A 21,663-nucleotide genomic window follows, 5' to 3' on the forward strand; every position below is an offset into this window, starting at 1 on the left:
GCGGACACCGAGAGCGCAGCGGTGCCGAAGCGGCTGTCTGGGAAGCGATCCCCGGCAGTACACCCCGCAGCGCCCGTCTGTCGCCGGTCGCCGACAGCTCGACGGGGAGCAGCCTCCGCTTCACCCTCCCAGGGCGTCGTACCCGTTAACGGGTCCCCTTACCCCCCTGGCACCCCTCGGGCTCCCATAGGTGCCGCAGCTCCGGAGCTGCCAAGGAGACCGCTCTCCCCCTGCTCCCCTCCCTCTTTTCCCCCTCCCCCCACTCTCTTGGCACCCAGCCGGTCCTCTGCCCTGGAGCACGGCAGCGCGACGAGCCCCGGCCCTGGCCCCTTTTTCCTCCTCCTCCCCCTCCCAGGTCAGACCAAAAATAGCCCTCCCGTAAGCATCTCTACCCCCCCGCCGCCCTCTCACGGCGGCCCCGACGTCACTCCTTCCACCGCGCTGAGCTCAGCCGCTGTTTGCATACCGCTCCGCGCGCCCAATGGGCTCCGAGGCGCCGCTGCCGCCCCCCCGCGCGGCGGTACTTAAAGGGCGGAGCGGAGCGGGCGGCAGCACTGCGAGTTGAGTCGGGTGGCGTCGTGCTGAGCCGGGCAGGCAGGCAGGCAGGCAGCCGGCAGGCACCGACCCAGCGCCAGCCCTCCCCCACCAGCCATGAGCCAGCGCCGTGGGGCCCCCCCGCGGGCCGACATGCTGCCCGAGATCGCCGCCGCCGTCGGTTTCGTCTCCGGGCTGCTGCGGACGCGGGGCTGCGTCAGCGAGCAGCAGCTGCAGGTCTTCAGCGGAGCGCTGCGGGAGGCGCTCGCAGGTGAGGGGGGCGGGGAGGGCTCGTCGCAGCGTGACTTCGGTCGGAAGGGACATTAGTCGTCGTGGAACTGCGGAATCGCCGCATGGTTGCATTGGAAGGGACCTTATGGCCCCTCCCAGCCTCATCCCCTGCCGTGGGCTGAGTGCCTCCTCCCCCCCACTAACTCAGGCTGCTCAGGATCCCATCCGTGGCCTTGGGCACCTCCAAGGATGGGGCTGAGGCTTCGCGGTCCCTGCGGGGGCGGCCCGAAGCGAGCGTAGTCCACCTCCATTCTGTCCTCGGCACCTTTTGTCGAGGCTAGAAGCCTCCGTGTCGCTCCCGGGGTCGGGGCTCCCTTGCCGGTTCCTGCCTGCATCCTTCTCTGCTACCTGGCAGTGCCCCCCCTCGGTGTTGGGCACCCACGTGTGTCCTTGTGGGCACCTACCTGTGTCTCTGTGGTACTTGAGCCCTACAGCTGTCTGTCTGTCCCACGTGGAGGGCTCTGTGCCCTCAGCACCCTCTCTGGAGGTTGCTCTGGGGGACCCAAAGCCGGGCTCTGTGCCCCGTCCCTGACAAGTGAAGATCCACCCCGTGTCCTGTTGGGTGGTGCAAGACTCTCGTCCCAGCACAGCCCTGGTGCTATCAGCCCGAAGGAGGGCACTTGTCTGCTGCTTTGCCAAGATAAGGGGCAGCAGCATGCCCCAAATGATCCATCTGCCACTCCCTGACCATAGGCTTTTGTTGCTGGTGATACTGTATCTCCCCCAACCACCCCAGTCCTGGGGTAAGGAGACTTTGAGGTGCCCCCATGGCACTACTGGGGCTTTCCAGGACCTGAAGAACTGCATTCTGCCCTGGGTTCTGCAAGTGGCAGCTGTGCAGCTGAGCACTCTGCTCTGGAGCTGCTGTGACAGAGGTGGCTGAAGCAGGACGTGGTTTCCTCTGCCTGCATTGAGATGTGGGACCCCTCAGGACTGCAGTGAGATGCAGACCTTGCTGCTCCACGCCTGCTCACCGTGCTTCCCCTCTCGCTTCCCTTGCAGAGCACTACAAACACCACTGGTTTCCTGAGAAGCCGTTCAAAGGCTCTGGGTACCGCTGCATCCGGATCAATCACAAAATGGACCCCATTATCAGCAAGGCAGCTAGCCAGATCGGACTCAGCCTCCCGCAGCTCTACCAGCTCCTCCCCAGCGAGCTCACACTCTGGGTGGACCCCTATGAGGTCTCGTACCGCATTGGTGAGGACGGCTCCATCTGTGTCTTGTATGAAGCGACAGCAGCCAAGCCTGTGAGCTCCTATGGGATGCTTACCTGTAAGAACCAGATGATGTTAGGTCGCACTAGCCCTTCGAAGAACTACATCATGACTGTCTCCAGCTAAATACTCCTCTTGTCCTTACACTGCCAAGACATGGGCTACTGTATACCTCACCCGAGGATCTATTTTTAAAATGAAGAGCTATTTATATTTTTTAAGAAAATCCAGGAAAAATTAAAATATCAGGCACTGCTTCAGACAGAAGCAGTGTTTTTAGGTGCCTTTTCTTAAAAGCTGTTGCAGGCTTGAGGTTTTTATTATGAAGCTGATATCTACCTAATTAGTGTTGGATGGCAATTTTGGTGAGCTGGCTTGCTCACTGGGCAGCTTGGAATGAAGGAAGAGGGGGAGGAGGCCAGCTGGGAAGTGTGGCTGGTGACAGGACCTGAGTGTCACCTCCTTTCCATCCTGGTACCCAGCAGTACTGCGGTGTCACCAAGCATTGCAGCCCTGTTAAGGAAGGGATGAGCGAGTTACTGCATTTCCTTCACTAACTCATGGCCAAGCTGGTCTGACCTCTCTGGGGATGGTGTTTGGTAACCCCAAGGGCTGGGTGGTGCTGGGAACCGTGGGATTCCTGTGCAGTGGAGGTTCCCAATACTGTATATACTGTGGTGGCACCCAGTGCTATTTGTTCCTGGTGCTGCCCAGCACCTGGCTGTCACCACAGCTTGCTGCTCGCTGGGGGGGCTGCTGCAGGCCCTGACCAGCACTGAGCTGTGAGGCCTTCCTCCTCCAGCGGGTTCAGACATCAGCCCATGCCCTGCAGCTGCGTCCCCTCTTGTGTGTAAAAGTTGCCTAATCCAATGCTGATACTGCTCTACATCACTTCTCTGGAAGAGCTGAAGCAACTCGCCTTGTGCCCTAGAAGTGTGTAAGTTCCCCTCTTGCCCTCTCTCTTTAAATCTAAAAGTATTGGGAGATTCTTCCCCTGCACTTGTGGCTGCCTGGGGTTGGTGTCCATGTTGCTTTTAAATTCACATCTTTTCCTCCCTTCCTTCCTCCCCTGGGTGCTCAGCAAGTGGCTGAGCCTTGGAGCTGTCCCAGCTGAGACCTCAAAGGGGCAGTGTCTGGTTCTGGCTTCTTGGTACCTGTTTTGCACAATGTCCAGCCCCTTCACCTCCTGAAGCAGAGCTCCTCACTGTCCCGCTGGTACTTTGTGTTCAGGGTTTGGTTCCCTCCCCACCCGCAGAAGCCAGAGGGCTGAAAATGCTGCCCCAAACACTGCCTGTTGGGGAATGAGCCTTCACCAGCATGAGATCCATTGCCTTTCTTGGAACCAGCTGGTGCTCCTCTAGTGATCCCAGTAGAAGTGATGGGGAAATTCAGGGTATTGATGTGGCCTGTTCTAATGAAACTTCCTCAGATCTGTTTTGCAGAACACTTTTATTTTAACCTTCCTCCTTCCTGAGCTAGCAGCTGACTGGCATCCCGCAGCTGCTCTTTCCCAGCCTTGGGTTCAAGTTCTCAGACAATTGTGCAATATATTTCAAAACCATGGATGCTCTGGGAGAGGAAGGAAGCCTCCTGCTGCTTGGCTTTTTTCTCAATACATGAAAACAAAGAAGTGCAGCTCCCCAACTCTGACTACTACTTACATGGGAAAACTTACAGATTCCTGTAGCAGTTTCAAATCATGATTTCCTGAACTGGAAAACCAGCGTTTTGATTAAATGTTGTTACTTTGTCCTTGAGCAGTATGAGGCGGTGGCTCTGGAGTTGCATCACTTCAGTTCCTCACAGCAGTGAAGCAGAAGCTGAACTGAAGTGCTGGGACTTTTCCCCTGGTGCAATAGGTGACATCATCAAGAGGGGAGCACTTGGGAACTTCCAAAAAACAAGTTCCCTTTTCAGAGGAGAAAGCATCAGGGTGCTCTCTGGAGTCCTTGCTTCAAATCTGCTTGTGTGGGAACTGCAGTGTGCTCAGGATAAATGCTGTTTGCTTTGGTCCTTGTGACTGGGTGTGGGCTTCCCTGGGCTTTAATGTCTGCCTCCCTGTTACTGTTCCCTCCTTCTTAGCAGAAAAGAACTTCAGAGGAACAGCCCACACCAAAGGAACATGCTATTGTTGCACTTAAACTGTGCTCCTGCTTCTAACACAAAAGCAGCCACGTCCCATTCCTTGTCCCTGGCGTGGAGGAGCCTCACCTTCAAGTGTCTTGTTAGCTTCAAGCCCAGTGAAATTCAGGTGCAACCCCTTCCTCTTGTAGCTGGTTCCTTGTAAAAGCTGTGAATTACTGTGCTGTTGCCTTCTTGCCTACAAGCCTGAATGGTGTGTTTTCAGAAGGTGTTTGGGAGCTGGGGGGGTTTCTCTCACTGTTTAAACAAAGCTGGACTGTTGACCGGGACCTGCTTTTTTTTATTGGGTGGATGTGGTGGGAAGTTTGTAAGCTACCATGGAGGAAGAAATGGATGGTTACTAATTGTACAGTAGTGTTTTTATATACAGAGTGTACAGATTGTTATGCTTTTGTTACTTTAATAAAAACGTAGCAGCGTTGCTGAGCCTCATTTCTTTGCTGGGCTGATGATGGGGGGTGGACTGCAGCCTCCATCCCAGCCTGTGACCACATGGTGCTGCTGGGGCTTGGTTAGTGTGGGTGACTGCTTCTCTCGGGCTGTGTCACAGAGAAGGTTTAGAAAAACCTGCTTACTCAACATGCTGGCTGAGCGTGGCCCTGCAGAGCTGGGGGCTGGGCTATGGGGCTGGGCCTGATGAGTAACGTGGGCCTGTGGGGTGCTGCCCTTCTTCCTGGGGCTGCCTTGGCTTGTCCCACAGAGGCAGTTGGGGGACTTAGTGCAGAGCACAAAGGGCATAGAACTGCCTGCCAGGTCTCTTACTCAATGTTAGAACCACTGTTCACCTTGGAAATGAGCAGGTAATGAGATGAGCCAGGCATGGGGCAGTTCCTGGGTATCTGGGGGTGCCACCCTGCTCCCTTCCTGCCCTCCTTCCAGGGGTGGCTGAGTCAGCAGGAGGAAAGCTGAGGGATCAGAGGATCGTGATGTCCGGGCAATGCTTAGGGCTGTTACAACAAAGGCACCTGGGGCTGATTCATGGGAGATCCTGTTTCAGCTGTGCCCAGGCTGGTGACTGCAGCTTGCTCACTGTGTGGCTTGTGTGCTTCATCCCTCCTCTTCGTGCTGACCTTATTTAGGGGCACTGAGCAAAGCCAGCTTCTGTAGGTGCTAGCTTTGGTCCCACGCTTGCCAAAAGTTTTTGGACTGTGGGCACTGCTACCCCCCAGCTGCTCCCTGGTGGCTTCCAGAGAGGTGATGCTGGTGTGGGCACTAGCCTGGGAACAGAGCCACGTCCCCCTCCTGCTTTTATCCTGCCTGGAAAACAGCTGGTGTGTTGGTTTTGGTGTTCTGTCAAGGCCACTCCTTTTTGAACTCATCCCTTCATTAGTTTCAATAAGCACACCCAAATTGCTGCTGTTTGTGAAACAGGGCTGTTAGGGAGGAATGGGCATCTGTTGTTGCTGATTACATTGGAGTCATGTGGGTTCAAAGGCACAGAGTGGTGGGCTGGTACCCATTTGCTGTATGCATGATCCGGGGGGGCCAGCACAGCCCGTGCCCCCGCTGTGCCCATGGGTTCTGTTTGGGCTCTTGCAGGGCTGCAGCCACCACCATTTGAGTCCCCGTAAGCAGAGCTGCAATGGCCCAAAACTGGAGTGCTCCCAGCCTGGATAAAAACACAGCTCTCATGTAGAGGAGTGTTCAGTGAGGAGTCAGCACTATGGCACAGCCGCCAGGACTGCCCATCGGCCTTCTCGTAGGTGACTCATCTCCTATTTTTATTTTGCTCGTCATTTTCCTTCTGGTCAGATCGCGGTCCCTCAGGATCAGCTCTGGGGTGAGGGGAGGGGTGCAGGGTGACACCCCAGTAGCAGCTCAGGACAGACTGGAAGTAAATAAAGGCACAACTGCTGCTCCCCACCTCCTGTTACCATTTTGATACTCTTTCTGCCAAGCTTTTTGCTGGATTTCTGCTGGGATTTTTAAATTATTATTATTATTTTTAAAATTTGGATGTTTCATGCTGAAAGTGTCTGATTCAAGGAGTCCAGGTTGGTCGGTTCCCCTTACCACCGGCAATTGGCACGTTGCACAAACCAGCATTCATCCTCGACGTGTCCTGGGCCGGAGCACTGCCCGATGCCCTTTGCTCTGCCCACCTGTCCTTCCTGCTGGGTTGGGGCTGTCTGTTGGAAAAATGCCATTTGTGCGAAGTCCAAATCAGCTGCGGAAAATGTCCCGACATGAAGGCAGTGACCACTGTGGACAGACTCCATGAAGATATTTTGCTCAATTCATGACAAAATATTATTGGATTTTTGTGTGTTCATTTTGCACTCTTTCCAGGGGTCCCTTTAGCAGAAGCTGAGCATTTCTCACTTCTAACTTACCAGAAAAGCAACATCAGCAGAAGTGAAACCCAGCCTCCACACACCCCAGCACATAGCGTGGGGTCGGACTCCTCCAGGTGCTTCCTGCCGGGGGTTTGCCACTGGGACGGGAGTGGTGATGTCGGCTCAGCTGAGGCCAATCACTGCATGGGTGTCTGTATCTGGGGCAATGCAGCAGCTCTGCCCCAGCCCTGGGGATGGGAGGGGATGCCCAGGGCACGCTGTCACCTGTGGTGTGCGCAGCTCAAACCATCTTCCCAGGATCTGCCAGAGCCGGAGAAACTCTGCGCTCACGTGGCCCAGCAACGGGATGGTGCTTTGTGTGGTTGGAGAGGCTGCAGCAGCACCAGCTCCAGCAAACCCACGTCTTGTGCTGTGTGTGAATTCCTGCTGGTTTCTGCCTCTCAGCAGGGCTGGCAGAGCAGATCCTGCTGGGAGGCCATGCTCCCTTCCTGCCCTCTGTCCTGACAGACCTTTCCTCCCTTCCCCTCGCACCATCTGCAGAGCAAAGCCTGAGCTCCCTGCAGCCCTGACCCTGAGCCTGTGTGTCCCCCCCCAGCCCTACAGACACCAGCACAGAGAAGATCACCCTTTTCCAATCCTTGGTAAAAACAGGGGAATGGGATCCTGGGGGCTGCCTCACCGCAGCCGCTCTCCCACTGTGTCTCCTGGGGCCTTGACAGATGGGCAGGCAGCACAGAGCTGCTTTTTTGTTTTCCACTGCACATGCCACGGGGAGAACCATCCCATCACCATTTCAGTCCCCATTCCTGCCCTGTCCCCATCCCCATCCCTGTCTCCATTCCTATACTATCCCATTCCCATCCCCATCCTTGTCCCCATCCCCGTTCCTGTCTCTGTCCCCATTTCAGCCCCTCCATGACAGCGGCTGCTGAGCTCCAACGCTCTCATTTATGACCTGTTGGGGGATAAAGGGGCTTATTGGCAACAGTGAGCAACTGGTGTGCGGGGACAACTGCTGCCATCTGTCTGTTGGGGGGGTGGGAGGGTTGAGGCTGGGGACCGGGTTTTGTTTCTCTTTCATGCATCACTGAACTTTGCACCTTTTGTTTTCCAAGAGAAGGGCTGGGAGCGCTGGGGAGAAAAGCGGCCTCCCCAAACCGTGCAGGTCAGGGCAGAGCTTGCTGCTTTGCATGCTGTTCTTATTAAATATTCTAATAGTAATTATTGTTGTATGAGGAGTCTGTTGGCACTGGGCAACCTGGCCCTGAACCCTTCTGTCCTCCACTCTGCTGGGAGGAGTGCAATGTCCCAGCACATTGTGGGGCATGAACCATAGGGACAGAGCTGTGCCCTGATGTCCCTGGAGACGCTGTGCCACTGTCTCTGAGGGCTGTGCCCTACTCCCATTCCCAAAGCACGCTGAGGGACTGCAGTAATGGGGACACGGTGCCTGGCCGGCCCTGGGATGGGAGCATCACCACTTCCTGCCTCCGGTCACTGTCTGGGATGCTGAGCACCTGAAGGTCTCTGCGAGGTGGGGGTTCAGAGCCACATGAGGAATGTTGGGCTTTCTCTGTGCCCCGTTACCCACTGAGTGAGCTGGGATTGGTGACACACTGTGTGCAGCACTGCTCCTCCGGGACACACCAGGAAAAGCCTTATGGAAACGGCAACAATGCCCCTGAGCCCCGCTGAGCCCTGCGCCGTCCCCTGGCTCCCAGCTGCCAGACGGAGGGTGAGGCCCATTTTCCCTCTGACAATACACTTTTACCCCGGAGTTTGTGTCTATTATAGCCCCAGATAAAACAGGGAAGGGGAAGGACCAGGCTGAAGCAGAGCAGCTGCCCTTGCTGACGGGTTGGTGGCTTTGTTGTGAGGTAAAAGGCCGCAATCCAGGCTGGGAGAGCAGCTGGGGTGCTACTCCCCTAGAGAGTGATTAGGACCCCTTCTCCCCCAGGGATGGCTCTGAGAGAGAATGGCACACTTACAAATCCCCAAGGAGCAGAGCATGGCAGGGCTGTGCCCCCCTGATCCCAGCAGTCAGGAAGGAACAACAGGACCCCTGGCAGTGCCAGCCCTCGTAGCTTTAAGGCTGGCACTTGGGACTGCAGCATGGCTCTAGGTGCACTGTGCCTTTAGAAGCAGAAACAAAACTCAGCTTGATATTTACAGCACGTGCAGAGGGAGCGCGGGGTGCGCGGGGCTGTGGGACAGATGGTGAGTGGAACAAAAGGGGAGGCAAGAATGGGAGCCAAACAGATTGGGAATTTCTTGCCCTGTCCTGGGGTTCCGCAGCGCGGGGGCACTGGGCTGCCCAGCAGTCCCCAAAGCTTTCACACTGAGTGCTGCCTGAGCATTGAAACCCTACGTCCCAAATCTTCAGCCCTGGTGTGGAGGAGTGGGAGCTGGGTAGTCTCCAATCCTCATTCTCCTCCATAATGTGGGGCCAGGCAGTGCTTGAGGTCCGGTTGATCTCTGCTGGGAACGCACTAGTCCCCCACCTTGGCATGTTTTCCCTCTACCTCTGCAATTTTCTTTATCTCTTCCCAGCAATGTCGCAGCTGCCGTGGCCTGAATCCATGTGGCTTATTAATAATCAACCTTTATTGCTGCCCATCTGTAGACAGCCCTGCGTGTGGGACTCAGTCCTTTTGTCCTCAGCATCAGTGTGAGAAATGTGGCATGGCAGAAATCAGAAAAAAGCAGAAATCCCAATGGCTGTCTGCACCAACACATCCTAACATCATAACAATAAAGGTTTTAGGTTAAGGCTGGGGGGAGTAGAGCAAAGGGAAATGCTGAAGGACGGGGTGTGTGTGCTGTGCCCAGCGCTCGTGTCCTGGGAGTGGCTTTGGGTCACAGCTGTCCTTTGCTTCGTTCTCATCTGTGTCCCCAGAGGGTAATATCTGAGATGGTGGTGTTGAAACATAAATCCCATGGAGAAATGTGGTGGTAAAGGGCTGTTTGTGAGTGGCCTGGGTAGATCTGAGCTCAGGGATGCTTCAAAGGGGGGGAGGGGGGAAAGCAGGAAGAAAGGAGGGGAAGAAAGTGTGGGAAAAAATGTTGAAAAAGAATTGGGGACTTTGGGAGCTGAAATGTGAGGGAGTTTCGGGGGGGGGGGGGCTGTGGAGAAGCCCTGCTCGTCCTTGTGGGAGCTGCTGGTCGTGGTGTGCGGTGCCCCACAAAGCCATGGGGACACCTCGGGGGGGGGGGGGGGGGGGGAGGGGAATCGGAATCGCTTTCAGTTGCTTTGGGGTTTTCCCCTCCTTTATGCCTCTTGGTGAGTCCAGACAAAACCCCGCGCTCCTCCTCCCCGCGGGGACACCGCTGCGGCCCCGAACACCGCTCCTCCCAGCAACAGGAGGAGGAGGAGGAGGAGGAAGGGGACGCGAGCCCCCATCCTGCTGTCCCCTTCACAGCAACACGGCGCTGATTGGGCGCCAGCGGGCTCGCAGGACCAATGGGATCTCCCACTTTTTGGGGGGAGGGGGGAGAAGTGGGGTAGAGCGGAGGAGGAGGAGCGCGCAGCCCCCCTGCCCTTCGTTCCCCCCTCCCCGCTGATACCGAGGCGCGACTGCGGCCGCCCCGCCGGGAAGGACGGAGCGTCCCCTCGGGGCAGCTCGGCACGAGCCGTGCGTGAGCTCTGCGCGGCCTCGTCTCCCCACTCGTGTCCATTTGTCCCTGCAGGGGCTGTGACTCCGGGGGGCAGCGATGGCGTGCGGAGGAGATGGAGCCTGGGTGAGCGAAGTGGGGCCGGAGCGCCTCTCCCGCTGCCCGACGGCCGCAGCCCAGAAAGCCAACCGTATCCTGGGTGCGTCCAAAGCAGCGCGGCCAGCAGGGCCGGTAGGGGGATCTGCCCCTCTGCTCTGCATTGAGACCTCACCTGGAGCACTGGGACCAGACAGGGAGTCCTCAGCTCAGGAGGGACGTGGAGCTGTTGGAGCACATCCAGAGGAGGGCCACAGAAGTGATCCCAGGGGTGGGACACTGCCCTGCAAGGACAGGCTGAGAGCTGGGGCTGTGCAGCATGGAGAAGAGAAGGCTGTGGGGAGATCTGAGAGTGGCCTTCAGTATCTAGAGGGGCTGTAAGAAAGAGGGGTCAGACTCTATATAGTTGGGTCTGTGTGATAGGACAAGGGGAAATGGTTTCAAACTAAAAGAGAGGAGGTTTAGGTTGGATATAAAAACAAAGTCTTTTTCAGTCAGGGCGGTGAGGCACTGCACAGGCTGCCCAGAGAGGTGGTGATGTCCCATCCCCAGAGACCCCCAAGGGCAGGGATGGGGCTGTGAGCACTGATGGAGCTGTGGGTGTCCCTGTGCTCCGCAGGGCGTGGGACCGGATGGCCTTGAGGGATCCCTTCCAACTCCAACACTCCAAGATTCTACGAACCCCGCAGTGCATTGCAGTGCCTGCAGCAGCCACCAGACGGCCGATGCACAGCGCAGCATTATCACAGGGTCTGAGCTGCGAGCGGCTCCACGCGGTGCTGGGGTTCCTCAAACACATTTTGTGCAGTTACAGAAAGGGCTTTATTCGTCGGTACGACATCTACAGTTCATGCGCCGGTGATAGTGCAGGTTTTTTTGTTTTTTGTTTTGTTTTTGGTTTTTTTTTGTTTTGTTTTGTTTCTATAATGTTAGCATGCAATTTAAATGCAGAGGGTCTGGATGACCTCTTCGGCTTTGCAGGTCATCTTCAAAGCTCAGCTGCCCCTTTGGTTCTCAGTAGCCTGTCCAAGGAACCAAGTGGGTGTTTCGGCTCTCGATAAATCGAGATGTGCTGCCCATGCAGACATTACTGCTGCATCGTTTATTCTTAATGGGAGAGCCCAATTCCCTGGGCGGGAAGCCCAGAGCTGTGCCAGCAGGTGGGAGGGGTGGGAGAAGGGAGATCCTGCAGCATGGGTGAGTACAGGAATCAGGCACCAGGATTTTGGGAGCAGTGAAGCCCTCCCCTGTTAAACCCAGGTGGGTCCCACCTGGTTCGAAACCTCACCTGCTGTGGGGCTGCTCTCCCTAAGCTGGGGCAGCTGCAGCTGAGTGGCACACAGCAATGGGGTAGTGTTGGAAGAGTGAGAGGACACTGCTGTGTGCAGACCCAGAATGTGGCCCAGTTGCTCTCACGGCAGCACCTGGTGCCTGGGCAGGGACAGCAGGGACAGAGGGCTGCTCCTGGCATGGACCCGGAGCTCTGTGGGGTGTCGGCACTGCAATGTGCCCATCTCTCGGCCCCAGTCCTGTCCCAAAACCTAGGGAGGTGTGAGAGTCCCTCTGGCCATGGCTGCTCCTCTAAGAGTTTCTCTCTGACCTCAGCAGCTGGAGGCTGCTGGGCAGCAGCAGGAAAGGTTTCTTTCCTCTTGGCTTGATGTTTGGAGCAGGAAGCTTCAGGGAAAGGTGGGAAAGTAAGGATAAAGATTTGATTATTCCCATCCTAGAGAGAGAGATGCTGGTGGTTGGGAAATCTGTAACCCTTTACCTGATGAGCTCCAAGCAATCACCAAACCCTTGCCCAGGGGGAGCCACCGGGGTGGTTCTGCAGGACCCACATCTGGAGCCGAACGCTTAGCACCACATTTTGGAGATGGAATGAGTTCTCCTCCTTCCCCACTGCCTCCTGCATGGACCGGGGCATGGCTACATGGGGTCTGTGAGGCTGGAGAGACGGGGGGAGGGGAGGGATTTAGGGATGAGCAGATCCTGCCCCCCTGTGTGGGCTGGCATTGGAGCATCCTTATTGTACTATTGCAGAAGCCAAGTCAAACTGTCAAGCTGCATTAAAATAGGAGTGAGTGTCTCCCTGGGAAGGAGGGAGCAGAGTCCTGAGGAGCAGGGCTGGCAGCAGGCTAGATCTCGATGACGGTGGCACGCCGCAGGCACAGCGGGGCATCAGGGGGCATTGCGTTGCGCTTGATCTCATTCCCATCCAACCGCAGCACCTGGAGCCGGGAGTAGTTCATCACATCCACGACAGTGCAGAAACTGCTGATGGAGAATTCTGTAGGGGAAGGAAAGCTGTCAGGGCCCCGTTCTACAGTGGGTCAGAGAGTGCCCAGCTGACGCAGGTCGAGCAGGAGAACAATGATCACAACCCTAAATTAGCAATTTACAGCTAAATTGGACTCCACGCCTTTCCATCCTAAACCAGCAGAGCAGTTGGCGCTTCCAGCTGGAGTGCAAAGCAGCGCTGAGGCTGTGCATGCTCAGGGCTTTGGGAGCTGTGGCTTTGCCCAGCACAGCTGGAGTCCTGGTAGGATAAAAGAACAGAGCTGGGTGGTGTCAGACAAAAACCATCACTTTTCAGAGGGAACGGCCATTGCAGTTCATGAGTCGTCCCATGCTGCAGCATCCAGACCCTCTGGCACCGATGGGGAGCGGGACCACCCAGGCACTGTGTCTGTGGGAGGAGGTCCCCGTCCCATCCGTGTTCCCTCTCCTCTCTCTGCCACCCACTGCTATCTGCAGCAATCAGGCCCATCCCTCCCTGGCTCTGCAGGGGGGATACGGAACAAATCTCGTCTTTGTGTGGGACTTAGGAGAGAAATGGCCGCCTAGGGGGCAGCAAAGCTCCAGGCCGAGAGCTTCTGGAGAAGGCTCTGGGGCGCACTGGGGTGCGCAGCCCTCAGCCCAAACTCTCACCGTCCGCGCTCAGCCTGTGCTCCTCAGGGGCTGTGCAGCTCCGCGCTGTCTGAAGCAGCCTGGGAGGAGAGGCGGGGGGACGGGGGGTTGGTGGCAGGAGGGGGCACGTGGAGGGCAGCAGCGTCTCCTGGGGGGCTGCACAGCACCCAGATGTGATGCGAGTGCCCACTCTCCACCGAAGGGCACACGGGGCTTCAGAGGTCTGCTGCAAATCTGGAGCAGAGCTTCGGACAAGCGTGGAAAGCCCACAGTGGTTTCATGGCATTTGTGGGCAGACATTAACAGCTACAAATGTTGAAAGCAAACATTTGGGAATCTGTTCTTGTTTTTGTGTTTCTGTCAGTTCCTCAGTATGGGGTTGTTTCCCCTGCAACAACTGATGGCTGCGCCGGTGCAGAAGCACTGCTCCTGGAGGGTTCTGCCCTCAGCCCTGCCAGGTGAGAAGCAAGCGGGGATTTTTCCAGCAGATGCAGTTTGCTTGCTGTTCTAATTATTATTATTTTGCAGACAGTAACCATTCATTTTGTGTGTATGTGTGAGTGTGTATTAAATAGAGTGAATGTTAGTCCTGGCAGAAGATGCTCTAAAAACTAAAAGCTGTTGCCTGTCACAACTCTGGTGAGGACGTACCCATCAGCTGCAGGCAGTGGCTACTGGGGAGGTCTGGGGGTTTCCAGGGGCTGGGGGAGGGATGGGGATCATCAGGGCCACCTCTGCCAGATGGGGAAGGACCAGAGTCACATCTCCTGTGGATTGCTGAAGGCTTGAGAATAAACTGGAGGTGTCAGACTGGGAGAGCTGCAGCTGGAGAGCTCAGGGCATCCTGCCGAGGAGGGCAGAGGAGCTGCAGGGAGATGTGCCGGCCCCAGTGCTGCAGACCACTGAGCACTGCAGGGTTTGCCTGGAGCCGCACACTAGCCCTGTCAAGGGTGATGCCTGTTCCCATGTTCAGTGACCCTCCCAGCTCTCTTGGTAACCCTTCATCCTTGGAGGCCCCTCCCCAGCTTGTGCATCAGCCTCTACCCACGATTCTGGCATGTCCAGCCAGAAGATGCTCAATAAAACCAAAGCAATGTCTCTGTGCATCACACAGGAGATCTCAGAGCTCGCAATAGATCAAGTAGCTTTCCTGCCTTGCAGCCTTGCACCGAGGAGGTCAGAGATCTGCCAAATTCCAGTGTCCTGCTCAAACCGCTCCCTGGGCAGCCTCCTGCTGGGCAGTACAGTTCCCACCTCCCCACCTCCACATCCCCACCACACGTGACTGACATGCGTCTGCTCACCGTTGATTTGGTTCCCTTGAAGGTAGAGGTTCTCCAGGTTGGTGCTGACCCGGGGGATCTTCTGGAGCCGGTTGTAGGAGAGGTCCAGCTCGAGGATGCTGCTGCTGTTGAAAGTGTTGGTAGAGAGCCCTTGGTTTGTCAGGCTGTTGTGGGACATCCTTACATAGAGCAGCTTGGGAGACACCTTGAAATAGTCATCAGGGATCGTGTTGATGTAGTTGTACTCTAGGTAGAGCTGTTCCAGAGCCATCGGGAGCCCATCAGGGACTTTCCTGAGGTGGTTATAGCTCAGATCAGCGAGGATCAAGGACTTGAGCCCTTTGAGGGATGCTCCCATCTCAAAAATGTAGTTGTGGCTGAGGTACAGGGCAGTGAGGTTCTCCAGGCCCTCCAGAGCATTGGAGGGGACCTTGGAGATCTGATTGTAAGACAAGTGGAGCTCCCTCAGGGACCGAGGCAAGGGGCTGGGCATCTTGGTCAGGTTGTTGTTGTTCATGTACAGTCGCTCCAGGTTTTTCAGCTTGGCAAAGACCCTCTTGCCCATCTTCTCGCTGCTGATCTGGTTGTTGTGCAGTGCGAGCCACTCCAGCTCAGTGGCGTTATCGAAAGCTGCCTCCTGGATGGCGGTGATTTGGTTGTTCTGGAAGTAGACGTACTTCATCCGGGTGGGGACGAAGGGCAGATACCTCAGGTTGCGCGTGTCGCAGTACATGGCTGACGAGAAGTTGGGGGGACAGTCACACTCTTGGGGACATTGCCAGGATGAGGCCTGCTGAGCTTCAGGGATGGGCTCTGCCTCAGTGTCTGGGGCCGGGAGGTACGAGTAAACGTAGGGGCTGTTCTCATCCTCGTAGTAGGGCATGTAGTTGTAGGAGGACATCCGGGACTGCCGCATGTAGTACTGCAGCCATGCCAGGTCCTCCTCCTCATTGTACTGGCCCAGGGAGGCTCCGCAGAGCCCGGCGATGAGCAGGATGGTGACCCAATGCATGGTGCTGGCACTAAAGGGACCTGGGGGGGAACCAGCAGCAAAGTCAGGCCCAGTGCAGGGGTCGTAGATGGGTGAGCTGCTCCCTGCGGGCTGGGCTGAGTGGGTTTGGGTGGAATGGGTTGGGATGTGGAGCTGATGGCGCTTGGCAGCAGAGCCGATGAACTGGGATGACCTGAGGGAATCTTATTAAAACAAATGTGCTTTCCAGCATTTCCCTTTTTTGAAGTTACCTGACCTCCCCCTCTTTCGTCTCACACTTTCTAGAAACATTCTAGTGCCCGTTTTCTTGCCAGCTCTTTGCCCACTCTTGTTTCTGGGGAGAGGATGCCAACGGGGGCCCATTGTCAGAGTTGGTGCAAGGCCACAACTGTGCCTGCAGCATCCCAATTCGCCTCTGCTTGTCTATGCAGGAGGGAGGAGAAGGGACTCAACCGCCCTCCAAGCAGTGGGAGCTGCAGGAACAGGTTGCTGGAGCTCAAGGCATGTTTCGATGCAGCTATATTTATACTGTGCTTGCTGGCGACGTGAGTTGCTGTGGGTTTAATCCAGCTCTTCCCTCCCCCACAGACATGCTGGATGCTCACAGTGCATCACAGTCCCAAGACTGATGTAAATCCTGGTAAACAAGTTCTGCCTTATTTTGAACTGAAACCATTTTAGAGTTGTTTTCCCTCATCTCTTGTCCTGATGTGAATCAACTGTCACCTGCTGTCCCATCAAGGCCAGCAGGGACGTCCCCAGAGCTGCCGTTGGGACCTTGTTTATGGGAAGCAGTCTGTGTAGGGCTAGAGACCAGCTGGGAGCAGAGCTGGATGCTCAGCACTGCACAACAGCTCTGATGCCCCTTGGCTTGGTGTGGGCTTTGCTGCACTGTCTCAAGGCACTGCACTGCCAGAGGGAGAACACCAGTTATGGCTTCTTGTCCTTCCCTGAGCCTCATGGCTATGACAGCACGCAGAGCGAGGTGGCTTGAAATGCCTCCAGGAAATACTCTGAGTCGTGCTGCTTGGAGGGGGAGAGCGGGCTCCTGTACACGTGGCTGTGCTGCTGTGCATGGGGAAACCAAGCTGCATCCTCACTCTGACCCAGCTGGGAAAATGGTGAAAACAGCAGGTTTTGTGGTTTTCTCCTCCACCCGACCCCTGCAATGCTGGGGGCTGTCACCAGCCCTGCAGAGCTGTGATGGTAGAGCTGGCTGAGCTGGCTGTGCCTACTAGTCATTCCCAAGTTACATCCTTGGGGATCCATTCCCTCTTTCTCATCCAAACTGTGCTCCTGAGGAGCCAGCAGGATGGTGGTCCCCTGCCCTGGCACAGCAGTGAGGAGGGAATCGCTCACCCATCAGACAAAGAGGGCACAGCTCTGCCCAGGGCTGCCCCTGAGTGACCCTAGCAGGCTGCTCCTGCTGGAAGAAACCAGGGATTGAGACCAAACGAGGCAGGCACGACTCTTGTTTTCTCTTGCTCTGAGGGGCAGAGGAGCCATGGCCTTCCTGGCTGCTGCATGTGTGGCGGGATCTTGGCAGTTGCAGGAGAGTTTCTCCTCCTCCTTCTCCCTCCTGCTCCAGGGCACTCTGCCTGGTAAAACAGAGCTGTCTGCTCCGCTCTGGAGCTGCTGCCCTTTCCTGGGGTCCTTCTGTGTGGGGCAGAATGGATCCAGGACTCTCTGCCCCTTTCTCAGAGCCTCCTTCAGTCTGCCACCAGCCCTAATGCCTGTCCTCAGCAGCCACCCCTGCTCCATTTGAAGGCTGCTCTCCCCTCTCTGGAGCGTTCAGCCTCATTTTTGGGTGGCATCTGCACAATATCCATGCAGTCTTCCATCCTCCATTGTTCTCTGCTAGGGGGCCATGTGTCCCATCAGGGCCAGCTCGTTGCTCAGGGAGGGAGCAGGATTTAGAGCGAGTGGCATCGCAGGCATGACACAAGCAGCAGAAGATTTGGCAGAGCTGTGTGGGGCTGGGGGGGCTGCATGTGCTGTGGGTGTGTGGATCCCATGGCAAATATTTGGGGAGTTGCTGCTTGGGGCAGCAGCAGAAGAGGGCACGTTGGCACCCATGCTGTGCCACCCGTGTCGCTGGCATGTGCTCCGCGTGGCATAGCAGGGCTATGGAAATTGAGCTTTAAAAAAAAAAAAATCAATAAATATGGAGATGGACTTACCAAGCAGAGAGCCTCCTTTCCAAAGCCTCGCTGTGCTGCTCTGGGATCTCCTGTGTGTCAAGCAGCATGTGAGTGCGTCTCCCAGTGTGCAAGGACTGCTGCCCGCCCTAGATCCCAGATCAAACACTGTGCTTGCAGGTCACGGGCTGTGCAGGTTTTTTGGGAGTGACCTCCTAGCAGCAGACAGTTTGCAGGAGAGACTGAAGAGACCCTAACACAGCCTGGCGTTATAAATAACCTGCTTTTTCTTTCCTCCCTCTCTCTCTCTCCCTCCCGTCTTTTCTCATAGGAGTGTTGGCACTTTTCAGGCTCTCTCTGTTTAACGAGTTAGTGGAATCGGGGATGTTGTTTTTAAAAGGGCTGTTGTTAGGTCTCCTGTGTTTCTCATCAGGAAGTGATGAAGAAGCCTCTGGGCAGATGAAAAACTCCCTGATTTTGAGGTGCTGAGGATGTGATTTTTGGGGAGAAGTGACAAAGTAGCTGCAACTTTCGCAGTACTGAGGGAAGGGACGCTGTGCCTTCCCCAACTGCAGCCTGGGCTCCTTCCCCAGGAAACCTCCGTTTATGCAGACCTGTTATTAAATATTTAGGATAAACATTTCTGTGAACGATAAGGCTGCAGCATCCAAGGTAAATAAATTGCCTACCAAAGGGCCACTGTGACACTCGGAATTTCTCTTCAGCTTGAAAGGAGACAAGCTGGCATTTCTACTGCCTGTGCCCTCCCACCCAGGGCTGAGGGGTCCCCACTGAAGCTCCTGGGAAGGGGATCTGGGGTGGGGAACATGTTCTGGGTGACAGAACTGTGGACATGGCAACTTGCAGCACCTCCTTCTATGCAGTGCCCACTGCGTCCTGCAAAGCTGTGGAGTGCTGGGTGCTGATTCCTGGTCCCTGTCCCTGCACGCTTCAGCACTGGCCATAGCTCTCTGATGGCTGTTGAAGCATTTCTATCTGCAGGGAGAAGGAAAGAGGAGCCCTGACCGCCCATTGCCTGCTGCTCCATGCCCTGTTCCAGCAGCACATGTGGCTCTGCTGAGGAGCCTGCAGTTATTTAGTGAGCTTGGCAGGTGCCATGCTCCCTCTGGGCTTGCTTTCTCCTTGCTTCCCATTGATATTTCCCAGCCAAAACATCCTCTGCCCCTGGGGAGACTTGCAAAGATCCTTATCAATCTGTGTTCCTCACTGTAGGGAGGAGGAATGTGCGGGTGGTTCATGGACAGGTTTGTGAGGGACAAACTGTACAGTGGGGACTGTGCCAGGATGTGAGGCTGGGAAGGAAGAGCATGCCTGGAAAGCACAGCTCTCTGTGGTGCCGCAGGGAGAGTGCTGCTTGCTCCGGGGAGAGCAGCCTTCAAGTGGGGAAAGAGGATGAGGGGCTGTGCTGCCCCAAAGGAGGTAAAGAGGAAGCCCTCATCAAGTAGGGGGGGAGGGGGTGCTCTCTGAGCCTCCCCATGGGTTTCAATTGAGCTGACAGCACCTCTTTGTCCCTGTGGGGCACTGCCACTGCAGCTTGAGAAAGGGCTCACACCTTTGGTGTGTGTATGGGGGAGTCTGGGGGTGGTGCAGGGGGAAACCCCATTCAGAGGGCTCCTGCTGCCCCAGCCCCATTCCCGGGAAGGGCAGCCAGCAACATCTGCTGCTCGGTGCTTGGATGCTGTCAACAAGCACCACATCTCTGGCAGCTCTAGGTGTCCTGCTGGCCAGCAGCTCAGAGGCTTGCAAGGGGCTTGGATGTTTTTCTGGAAAAGCACCATGTCCGCAGCTAAGTTAGATAAGGAAGGCGGCCTCTCCACCTTCTGGAAGTCAAAAATACTTCTGACCCCGGGTGCATAGCCCTGGGGCAGGCTGTCCCACAGAGCCCTTGTGCTTGGCTGGCTCCGTACCCATGCTCACATCTCCCTTTTCCAGCCTAAACCAGAACAAAATGACATGCTGGAGCTCAGTTTCAGTGTTCCCCACCATTACCAGGGCTTTCTGCCTGATCATCCTGCCCAGCTCCAATGTCCTCTGGGGCTGTCTCAGGGAAGTGAATCTTATCTGGTTAACCCTGTAATCTCATGTTCCAGGTGGCCACTGTCTCCTGAGCCACTCCTGGGGTGATCCTGCTTGATTTGTCTGGTTCTGCTGGCATGAACAGGCTGCTGATAAGACCTCAATGCTACTGCTCATCTCAGGCCAGTGCAAAGTTTCTGCAACTGTCCTCAACTTTCATCAAACTTTTTGGACATCTATAGACACCTCTTCCCAATGGCTTACTGTTCAAAGGAAGACTTGAACTGGTACCAGGAGCTGGGAACATGCTATCCTGCTTTCTCAAAGCCAATGGTCCCTATCACTGCATAATCCCATCCGGCGCAGTTACGCTTAACAGCTGTAGTCTGCATTTCATCAGAGCCAGACAGATGTCTGTATTGGTTTGCTTTGGTTTTCTAAACCAAACCGATGTGAGCAGTGTCTGTTTTGGTTGGGTTTGCTCCAGTTGTTTTGATCAAATGCTCCTGAACTTTGTATCTGAAACCAGCAAACCTGGCCCAAATTTGCCTTTAACTTAGAGCTTGGAGCATTGTCCTGTGCATGGACCACCGCTCTGGCACAGGTAGCAAATGATCCATTGCATAATGAAGAATCAAAACAATCTGGTGCTCCTGCTAAGGATAAGGCTCATTCTTCCTGGTGGATGCTGAGCTATTAAATGTCCCACGCGCATCCAAAACGACTGTCATAAAGCATGGCTACTTCAGATCAGTTCCCTTCTTACTCGTGGAAATGTTATTACTGCCTCTTCCACATTTCCATGAAGTTTCGGCCATGCTGGAGCTGCTCGCTGCTCTGTCCTCTCCCTCCCTGTTTTTTTTGGTTTCCAGTGCCCGTTGGTCTGTGGTGCTGCAGGGTGAGGGGTGCTGGCTCTGCTTACCTGGGCTTTCACCTGGGGGCTCCCAGGGGCTCCTCCTGAACTTTATAATGAAAAGCCAATTCCTGAAGATGAAGGTCCCAGCTGCCAGGGAGGCCCTGAGCCTCAGCGTGCACAGGTGGAAATGAATGAGGCAACATCTGCAGAGCCACCACAGTGGGCAACATCATGAGGCCATGGTCTGGAGCCCCTTCTTTGCCAGTCTCCTGTTCCAAATACCAGAGCAGAGGTGCCCTGGAGGACTATGGCTTCCAGGTTTGCATGGCCTTTCTGGATGTTTGCAGCCAAATCTTCTTTTTCTCACCTCTCCATCCCCTCACTGGGCTCCTAAACCCACAGAGGGGTTTGCCTCTCTTGTGCCCAGAGGAGCAGCCATACAGCTTCCTTAGTGGTGGTCACTCGCCAGTGGTTGTCACCCCACCTCAGCTGGCAGACCCCTCTTGCTTTGTAAGGATGTCCACAGTGCCAGAAGCTAAACCCAACCAGGAAAGGGAGAAATGTGGGGAAATCATGGAAGGAGGGGGAGCAGATCCTTGGGGCTCAGCCCTGGCCGAGCCGCGCAGAGGGACTGCACTCAACATCTGGTGGTTGCTGCAGCTGGGGCTGTGCTCTCCTCTCCTCTCCAGAAATACAGTGGTCAGCACGGAAGGACAGAGTGAAACCTTCCTCATCTTACCCTGGCCTCCTTCTTCTCTTTTCTCTCTCTCTCTTTTTTTTTTTTTTTTTTTTTTCCCTCTTTTAGGCATATTTTCTGCAACCCAAACAACATTCTTGAACCGAGATTTGAGGCGATGAGAATCGGTCACTCGGAGACAGCGCGACAGCGGTTGGGCCATGGGGCTCTGCTGGAAACTTTGAGTTGGGTGCAGGCGCGTCTCCTTCCATGGGACGTGCTGCAAAGCTTTCTCTGTGTGGTATCAGCTGCAAGAGCTCAGCCTGGGTCTTTCCTGGCTGAAATTGGGGTGGGAGATGGCTGCAAATGGCTCTATTTTGCCTTCCCCCCTACCCGGGGGGAGGGAGACCTGTCTCCTACCCGGCTGCTCTACTTTGCAGAGCACTGGGGGTGATGGTTTAGCTGGGGAAGGCTCTGCGCTGTCCCACTGTAATTATGGGCTTCTTTTGGGGCCTCAGTGCTCGAGGTAATAATAGCTGTCTGCGGGTTATGATGGGGTGGACAACTTCCTGACAGCCCCTGGCCC

At 55.7% G+C, this 21,663-nt stretch overlaps 2 protein-coding genes across 2 annotated transcripts; one reads left to right on the plus strand and one right to left on the minus strand.

The window, feature by feature from the left end:
- The first annotated feature begins 520 nt into the window (after positions 1–520).
- On the plus strand, positions 521–4,605 carry BTG2 (BTG anti-proliferation factor 2). The gene is made up of 2 exons (XM_031557023.2): positions 521–805; positions 1,828–4,605. The coding sequence occupies exons 1-2, from the start codon at positions 652–654 to the stop codon at positions 2,166–2,168; spliced, it is 495 nt and encodes a 164-aa protein (XP_031412883.2). The 5' UTR covers positions 521–651; the 3' UTR covers positions 2,169–4,605.
- A 6,382-nt stretch (positions 4,606–10,987) lies between these two features.
- Positions 10,988–17,886, minus strand: FMOD (fibromodulin). The gene is made up of 3 exons (XM_010724415.4): positions 17,551–17,886; positions 14,401–15,411; positions 10,988–12,476 (listed from the first exon to the last, which is right to left on the minus strand). The coding sequence occupies exons 2-3, from the start codon at positions 15,389–15,391 to the stop codon at positions 12,325–12,327; spliced, it is 1,143 nt and encodes a 380-aa protein (XP_010722717.1). The 5' UTR covers positions 15,392–15,411; positions 17,551–17,886; the 3' UTR covers positions 10,988–12,324.
- Positions 17,887–21,663: the final 3,777 nt, after the last annotated feature.

This window comes from Meleagris gallopavo, chromosome 28 (genome assembly GCF_905368555.1).
Source record: "Meleagris gallopavo chromosome 28, MGAL_WU_HG_1.1, whole genome shotgun sequence".
NCBI lineage: Eukaryota > Metazoa > Chordata > Aves > Galliformes > Phasianidae > Meleagris > Meleagris gallopavo.